At 37.3% G+C, this 9,318-nt stretch overlaps 1 protein-coding gene across 1 annotated transcript; it reads left to right on the top strand.

Moving 5' to 3' along the window:
• Nucleotides 1–1,898: 1,898 nt before the first annotated feature.
• On the top strand, nucleotides 1,899–3,442 carry LOC139875092 (F-box/FBD/LRR-repeat protein At1g13570-like). Its single transcript, XM_071862458.1, has 3 exons — nucleotides 1,899–2,741; nucleotides 2,865–3,029; nucleotides 3,143–3,442. Exons 1-3 carry the CDS (start codon nucleotides 1,899–1,901, stop codon nucleotides 3,440–3,442), a joined length of 1,308 nt encoding a protein of 435 aa, XP_071718559.1.
• Nucleotides 3,443–9,318: the final 5,876 nt, after the last annotated feature.

Consider the following 9,318-nt stretch of genomic DNA (forward strand, 5'->3'; position numbering starts at 1 on the left):
ACTGATGTTGCTAGAGCCTTAAACCTATAAAATTACAATAAACATTTAAACTAGAAAGCAATATTTAATTAAAAACACATTAGTGATTGAACATAACCGCTCTAAAAATCTTTAGTAGTGTTCCAGAATTTGAATCCTCAAAATCACATAATGACTCACATCACATGGATCTAAGATGACATAATAATACGTGTCTTGATATCCCCACAAGAACTCTCAGGTTCAAAACTCAAAACTCTAGCTGCGCATCTTGGTTGACCATGTAACATTGCTTACAAACGTTATGCATAGAGTAGTGATGAATTCGTCGCCCATAGGGTTGAAAACAAACCTTTCAATTACAAAGTTTCGTAAAAAGGATAGTAGTAACCACGTATTGATTAAAAATTTGACTTAATTACAACAAAGACCCTAACATAAAATCCGCACAAGGTAAAAAAACTCCATCACATTTGAGCATCTTGGTATGCGATCTTGATTTTTTTCAACTGAAGGAAAAAAAATACTCCCTCCGTCTCATTCCAATAGTCCACAGACAGAAAACACGCAGTTTTAGGAAATCCCACTAACTTTATTTCTCCACCAATGAAATATCTTCTCTCTCCAGATCCACCAATGAAATATCATTTTTCCTTTCTATTTATGGAAGTGGACTATCAGAATGGGACAGCCCAAAATGGAATAATGCCCTATTGGAATGAGACGGAGGTAGTATTAAATAAAATTTAAGTAGAGTATTTTAGTAATTTTTAAAATTTTAATTGAACAAGGGACCTATTCTGCAAAGAAAGTTGGTTTTGGAAAATACACATAAAACAAAAGTTGAGGGATGATTAACTTATTAAACTACCTTGACATAAACCCTTAAAACCTTGAACTCTGAAAAACTTACAACGAAAAAGCACTACAATTTGGATGATAAACTCCAATCGGTACTCCTATGGATTCATCTGTAATTCTTAATATCGGTAATATAATTTCTATCTCATAATTTGTTTGATTCTTTCATATAGACGTACTTATGTTTGAAAAAACTTGATTCCTGTTGTAATTTCTTATTCGACTTTTTACATTATTTAATTTAATTCTATAATAATACATACATTATTTATCCAGTTGAACTCGTAGATTCCGGTTTACAATTCGATTGATTATCAGTGTTATAACTTAGTTAGCGGTTTATTCGAAACATATTCAAGTGACCGGAATTTAACCTAGATATATGTTAGAAGCCCTAAAAATAAAGCAGCAAGTATGAATGGATTACTTTAAGTTTTCGCATAATTATACAATGTTTACAAGTTTTTTTTTTTTCTATACTGATTAAAAGATGCAAGATAGTGAAAGCAAAACCCTGATTTGTTGAAAATTTATAAAAGATTAAGAGAGGTAGAACCAGCCTTTTTAAAGGAAGAACTGATAATACCTTGAAAATTAAATGTTGGCCCTACTTATAACTCTGTAGGTATAAGTAAAATGTTCATTTTATTGATCAGCTTAAATTTCACATGTTCACTCTGACTACTCAACTTTTTTTAATTTTAAGATCTCGTATCTCTCATTCATACCCTTAATAACCTTTTGAACCTTCTTGTCTTACTACTCAGCTTTTTTTAATTTTGATGCCCACGTTGTTTATTTCTGCAGTCGCCTTGGTTTCTATCTTTGAGATGTGTGTTGCTATCTCTATTTTCCCTTTCAATATTTCATGCTTTTATTGTGACCATCAGATGGTTAAGTACACTTGTAATGGTAGCTACTAAGTTCTACCACTTAGTATGTCATTCGGCATCATTCCAATGTCTGTTGCATCACTATACAACCCTATATATAAGTTTTCCTAGTTTCATGTATTTTGTTTTCTATTAAATAACCTAGTCTTGGTTTTCTTAAATTAAATGACAGGTAATAATTTTAATACTAAGAGGAGGTTTGTAACTTGTACTGAACTGGATAGAATCAGTTACTTTCCAGAGAACTTGATAGACTCGATTTTAGAGAAGCTCCCCGTTCAAGATGATGTAAGGACACACGTTTTATCAAAAAGTTGGAGGTACAAATGGACCACACTGAGTTCGCTGGTTCTTGATAAACATTTCTCTGAAAAGTTTGCCAAAAATGAAGCTTTTGGTCATAATGGGTTTATTACGATCTCAAACCAAATCTTTAACTTTCTCAAGGGTCCTCTCTTAAAGTTACATCTCCACATACCAAACATTTCTCTTGATAGTTTCCAAGAAGTCGATCAGTGGATTTTATCCTTGTCAAGAGACGGTGTTATTAGGGAACTCATCCTTACTAATTTAAACCAACGTTATCAACTTCCATGTTATTTATTTCGTTGTTTAGAATTGAGAAAGCTAGAACTTGAAAACTGTATTATTAAGCCACCACTCGATTTTCAAGGATTTCTCTATCTCAAAGATCTTGTGCTTAGAAATATTCAATTTGGGGCTAACTTGCATGGAACTATCCTCAACTTACCACAACTTAAGGTGTTGAAACTGTCTGCATGCACCAATGTTTACAATTTCAAGATCAAGTCTACAAGTTTATATAAGTTAACGGTCCTATATTGTCCTGATGCAACTTTGCTTCAGTTATTACATAGTAAATGTCTTAGTGCGGTTGGTATAGGGTTCATACTACCCATTCAAGGAGTTGAAAGAATTAATTTGGCCACCTTGTTAAGTAATATGCCATGTCTTGTGTTGTTTCTTATCAACGGGTATTTTCTCGAGGTATGATTTGAATTTTAAATTCTAATATTTGATCTTTGTTCTTTATCGTATCTGCGTTTGATCAACAGAACATTTCTTTCATATCATCTTTGGTAACTTAAAATCTCACTTTCACCTTCACAGTTTTCTATTGCTGAAAATATTCCTAAGTGGCTTCCCCACCCGGCTAATAGTTTAAAGACTCTCAGCTTACGTAACTTCAAATTTGGTGATTTGTATCCACTTCAAGGTGTTTTATGTTTGCTTCGGAACTCACCTAACTTGGGACAACTCAATGTGAATAATCAGGTAAAGAGTGTAAAATGTTTTCTCTTGTGTTTTCTGTGTTGTGTGTGCTTATATAGTAACTTAAGGTAGTTTTTTTTAATGCACTGCTAGTCTCACTTTTAATGTATTTCTAGGGTCTTTGGAACGTGCATTTGGATTTGGATGTGAAACCAGCATTAACTTATTTGGAAGCGTCTGACTGTTTGGACCAGACAATGAACCGATTGAAAACTATAGAAATAATCCATGTAGAAAGTTCAAGTCCCTTGTTACTCTTTATAAAGCTTTTACTTGAACATTCTCCCACTCTTGAAAAGATATCAATTCAACCCCGTGTAACTGCTGATGCTCAGGAAAAGTACAACTTCGCTAAGGATGTTATGCGGCTTCCACGAGCTTCCTCGAAAGCAGAGCTTCACTACTTGGATCCGTAACTACAATCTATCTATTAATGACTTTAAATTACATTGCAATTTATATGCATACTAGTTACCGTTAGCTATCTTCCATGCTATGTATGCTGTGGGACCTATGCACAACTCTACTGATCTGTAAATAATGTTTGATGAAACCAGTAACATGATTGGTTTATGCTCTAAGCGTTCGAACATCTTGGTACTCAGTTTGATTTGATACAAAATGAGATCAAAAGCTCCTTGCATGATAGCTCATCAATAGCTCTTTCTCTTTTTATATTTTGAAAGCTGTATGTAACTAATTAACCTACTTGCAAATACTTATGGAGACAGGTCCTCAAAAATAAATGGATGGCGAATTTAAGATCACGAGAATGATATGAAACAAACATTGCATGATATGATACTTTAGTGAATAGTATCTATGAAACTACTATTTCATACATTGATTTGTTTGAATAGAATATACATATTACATTTCCAGATAGTGCTGAGACAAACACAAATCTATCTCTGCATATTTACCGTTAATGGAAAATAACTTCACCACGTTCATATATCAGTTTCAACAAACAAGAACCAAAACGATCGGTTTCGGATCACAAAATGACTAAAGGTCAAACACAAGAGAATGTGAATTAAGTACCATAACGTCATGCAGTTGTTAGGATATTAGGACCCAAACAATGCTAGTAATTCTACAAGATTACTAGCCGAGTAGTGATACTATCAAGATCACTCAACCCACTTAATGAACGAAAGATAATAAATGCGAAAATGTAAGAACGACACAAGATATAACGTGGTTATATGCAATCGTTGTGATTGCTTTAGTCCACGGACCAACTAAAGATTGTTATATTACTGAATACTTGAGAGTGGTGTGTTACAATGACTATGAATGAGCTCTATATATAGAGCAAACAAGAAACCAACCAAACTACAACTTGATCTTCAAGTGTGCTAGAAATCATGAATGATAAACCAACTAGCCATGCTTTACACCCACTAATGACATGATCACAGCCACAATTAGTGGTGTAAAGCAATCCACTAAGCACCTAAAGTGAAAGGAGAATCAATCAAGATCGGATCCCATGTGTGCAAGTTGCCCACTTGCTGCCAGACATCGTGCGCGCCGTGCACACTCCCAAACTTCGAGCAAGCCTTCTGATCAAAACTTCTCTAGTGCGAACAGGGAGCGCGCCGCGCACCATCACCGCGCACAATCAATTTGCTCTATTTTTGATCTGTTTTTCTCTGTTTCACGCTTACCGAAATCTGCAAAATCCGTGCAAGCGTTGAAACAGTTTTTAGTGACACTTTTTCCAGTTTTGTTTAAATGTCTCCACACTCCAACAATCTCCCACTTGGAGACTTTGAACAAGCTCCATTCATATCAATGAATTTACCAAGAACATTAAACCACCTTCGATTACCGCCAAATATCATTTGGGACACGCACGCTCAACACATTCTTCGGATGAGTAGACTTTCGATAAAAGGTCTTCCACTTGTAACACCATTCACATCTCTAGCTGGGGTCTTCTCTCATCAATTCATGAGAAGACCAATTGAGGTAATGCAAAACCTCAATTTTTCCGTCGTAACCACCTTAGTAAACATATCGGCAGGATTCTTTGTACCAAGGATTTTCTCCAAGAATAAAGTGCCATCATTTATATGTTGTCGAATAAAATGATACCTTATCTTGATGTGTTTCGTTCGACTATGAAACACCGGATTCTTCCCAAGATGAACCGTACTTTGATTATCACAATACAAGATGCAATAGTCTTGTCTTTTACCCAACTCGCCTAAGAAGTTCTTCAACCACACTAGCTCTTTAGAAGCTTCCGCAATAGCCATGTATTCGGCTTCGGTGGTTGACAAAGCAACACTCTTTTGCAATCGAGATAACCAACTAATCGCCGTCTTCCCCATTGTGAAAACATAACCCGTAGTGCTTTTCCCCGAATCATCACATCCACCCAAATTAGCATCCGCATAACCTCTAAGTATGAGATTGTTTTTAGAGAAACACAATCCCATATTAGAAGTACCTTTCAAATAACGAAGCAACCATTTGACCGCTTCCCAATGCTCTTTTCCTGGATTAGACATATAACGACTTACAACTCCCACTGCTTGAGCAATATCGGGTCTTGTACAAACCATGGCATACATAATACTACCCACGGCTGATGCATATGGAACCTTTTCCATATCCTTCTTGTCTATTTCCGTCTTTGGTGATTGACTTTTCGATAACTTTAAGGTGCTTCCCAAAGGCATAGAACGAGCCTTTGAATCTTCCATGTTGAACCTCTCTATTACTTTCTCAATATATTTGGATTGAGACAAGTATAGAGTACCCTTCACACGATCACGCACAATACTCATGCCAAGTATTTGCTTAGCACCGCCAAGATCTTACATCTCGAATTCTCGGGAAAGTAATCCCTTCAACTTGTTAATTTCGGACATGTTTGAACCTGCAAGTAACATGTCATCAACATACAACAATAAGATTATGTAAGAAGACTTGAATTTCTTCAAGTAGCAACAGTGATCCGCTTCACATCTTAAGAAACCAATCTTCTTCATAAACTCGTCAAACTTCAAGTACCATTGCCGAGGTGCTTGCTTCAACCCATACAAACTTTTCTTTAGCTTACAAACCCACTTCTCTTTACCCTTTACCTCAAAGCCCTCGGGTTGCCTCATGTAGATCTCTTCAACAAGATCACCATGTAAGAATGCAGTTTTTACATCTAGTTGCTCAAGATGTAAGCCTTCGGATGCAACCATAGAAAGTACCAAACGGATAGTAGTCATTTTAACTACCGGTGAAAATATCTCTTTGTACTCAACCCCTTCCTTTTGTTGAAAGCCTTTGACTACCAAACGAGCCTTGTACCTTTTCTTGCCATCCATCTCATTCTTGATTCTATATACCCATTTGCTTTGCAATGCCCTTTTATCATGAGGTAACTTCACTAGTGACCAAGTCTTGTTCTTCTCAAGTGATCCCATCTCTTCTTTCATGGCAAGTTCCCATTGTATGGATTCTTTTGTTTTTCTTGCCTCAAAGTAACTTTCGGGTTTACCATTCTCAGTATAGAGCAAATAGTTTGCTGATGGAGAATACCTAGGATTAGGTTTGGGCACTCTAGTCGAGCGTCTTAGTGTAGGATTAACCGAAATGGTTGGACCGGTTTCATTTGTAACCTCCTCATCACTAGAATTCGCACTATGTTCGGAATCATCACCGCTTTCCGAATCATCCCCATCATTAGCATTTCCCGACACCTCACCGTCATTCGGCAATTCATTGTTTCCCAAACTCCCACTAGAACCTGCAAGATCATCAATAGAAACATCGTCAAAAGTAACTTGACTCGGTTTAGGACTCCCCGTTTCCGGTTTGCCATAGACCGAATCTTCATAAAAAGTAACATCTCGCGAACGAATTACTTTTCTAGCTTCATTGTCCCAACAACGATAACCCATTTCATCCAACCCGTAGCCTATGAAAATACACTTCTTTGACTTAGCTTCAAGCTTGTCTTTATCCGCATCTTTGGTCTTCACATATGCATTACACCCAAAGATCCTAAGGTGACCATAACTCACCTTCTTGCCTTGCCATTCTTCCTCGGGAATTCGGAAACCCAACGGTGTTGAGGGTCCCCTATTTATCAAATAAGCTGCCGTGTTAACCGCATACGCCCAAAACATTTTAGGCAAACTGGCATGTAGTCTCATACTCTTAGCCCTTTCATTTAACGTACGATTCATACGTTCGGTGACCCCATTGTGTTGCGGTGTCTCCGGTACCGTTTTCAACATTCTAATACCGAGCTTTGCACAATGGTCTTTAAACTCAAGACTACCATATTCTCCTCCATTATCCGACTTTAAGCACTTAACCTTCAAGTTAGTCTCATTTTCTACCATAGCTTTCCACTTCACAAAAGTATTAAATACATCGGATTTAGCTTTAAGAAAATAAACCCATACCTTTCGAGTGGAGTCGTCAATGAAGGTGACATAATAACGAGAACCTCCATGTGATTCTACATTAGTTGGACCAAACACATCCGTATGAACGAGCTCCAATTTCTCCAACTTAGGTGCATTCCCTGATTTCCCAAAAGTCACCTTCTTTTGCTTCCCATAAACACATGGTTCGCAAAACCCAAGTTCTACCTTCTTCAAATCCGGAATTCTCCCACTCGAAACAAGCATCTTCATACCCTTCTCACTCATATGCCCGAGTCTTCGGTGCCATAGAGTTGATTCGAACTCAACATTAACCGTAGCAACCACCGTGTCTTCATCAAACGCTTCAACCATATAAAGTGTTCCCCTTTTATGTCCACGAGCCACAATACTACTACCCTTAACCACCTTCCATTGGCGGTTTTCAAAAGTAATCGTGTTACCTTCATCATCTAATTGACCAACCGAAATAAGTTTCCTTTTCAATTTAGGAATGTACCTTACGTTCTTCAAAGTCCAATTAGAACCAAGAGTAGTCTTCAAAACAACATCTCCAATGCCCTCTATGTTGAGTTGCTTGTTGTCCGCCAATCTCACCTTGCCTTGATATGAAAGAAAATTCTTCATCATGCTTTTGATATGAGTAGCATGAAACGAAGCTCCCGAATCCAAGATCCAAGACTCCATAGAATTTTCAACACTACACAAAAGTGCATCATCACTTTCCCCTTCGGCCAAGTTTACACCTTTCGTGGAACCATTTTTGCAATTCCTTTGAAAGTGCCCTTTTTGATTGCAACCCCAACAAGTAACTTCACTTCTATCTTTTGATGGATGCCTCTTCTTAGACTTCTTCCTACCCTTCTTCTCACCGCGTTCAAATTTTCTACCACGGTTGTCGGTACTTAACAAAGTACCGGATGTCGATTCTCCCGAGTTTCTTCTACGAGTATCTTCACCAAGAATCAAATCCCTTATAGCTTCAAACGCTAGCTTAGTAGTTCCCGTAGAGCTACTAACCGCGGTAACCGTACTCGACCAACTTTCCGGTAATGATGAAAGCAAGATAAGTGCTTTTAGTTCATCATCAAACTTAATCTCTACCGATTCAAGTCTTGAAACGATATTATTAAATTCATTGATATGATCCGTTGCACTCGTACCTTCCTTCATCTTAGTATTAAACAATTGACGCATGAGAAATACCTTATTTGCAGCTGTAGGTTTCTCATACATGTTAGAGAGTGCTTTCAAGCAAGCAAACGTCGTCTTCTCATTCACAACATTGTATGCAACGTTCTTAGCAAGTGAAAGACGAATAGCACCCAAAGCTTGACGATCCAAAAGCGTCCAATCGGCATCGTCCATGCTTTAGGGCTTGGTCTCTAACAAGGGTTGGTGTAGCTTCTTTTGATACAAGTAATCTTCAATTTGCATCTTCCAAAAGCCAAAGTCTCTCTTCCATCGAATCGGTCGATTCTAAACTTCCCATCTTCCGCCATCGTTCCCTTAACGAAACCTTGTGCTCTGATACCAGTTGTTAGGATATTAGGACCCAAACAACGCTAGTAATTCTACAAGATTACTAGCCGAGTAGTGATACTATCAAGATCACTCAACCCACTTAATGAACGAAAGATAATAAATGCGAAAATGTAAGAACGACACAAGATATAACGTGGTTATATGCAATCGTTGTGATTGCTTTAGTCCACGGACCAACTAGAGATTGTTATATTACTGAATACTTGAGAGTGGTGTGTTACAATGACTATGAATGAGCTCTATATATAGAGCAAACAAGAAACCAACCAAACTACAACTTGATCTTCAAGTGTGCTAGTAATCATGAAAGATAAACCAACTAGCCATGCTTTATACTCACTAAT

Source organism: Rutidosis leptorrhynchoides, chromosome 11, assembly GCF_046630445.1.
Source record: "Rutidosis leptorrhynchoides isolate AG116_Rl617_1_P2 chromosome 11, CSIRO_AGI_Rlap_v1, whole genome shotgun sequence".
NCBI classification, from domain to species: domain Eukaryota; kingdom Viridiplantae; phylum Streptophyta; class Magnoliopsida; order Asterales; family Asteraceae; genus Rutidosis; species Rutidosis leptorrhynchoides.

What these genes read in the sequence shown, in the direction of transcription:
- LOC139875092 (XM_071862458.1), top strand. Translation starts at nt 1,899, where the DNA reads ATGACAGGTAATAATTTTAATACTAAGAGGAGGTTTGTAACTTGTACT. An exon ending in TCAACGGGTATTTTCTCGAG is followed by an intron (nt 2,742 to 2,864) that starts GTATGATTTGAA and finishes TCACCTTCACAG; the next exon opens with TTTTCTATTGCTGAAAATAT. An exon ending in AACTCAATGTGAATAATCAG is followed by an intron (nt 3,030 to 3,142) that starts GTAAAGAGTGTA and finishes ATGTATTTCTAG; the next exon opens with GGTCTTTGGAACGTGCATTT.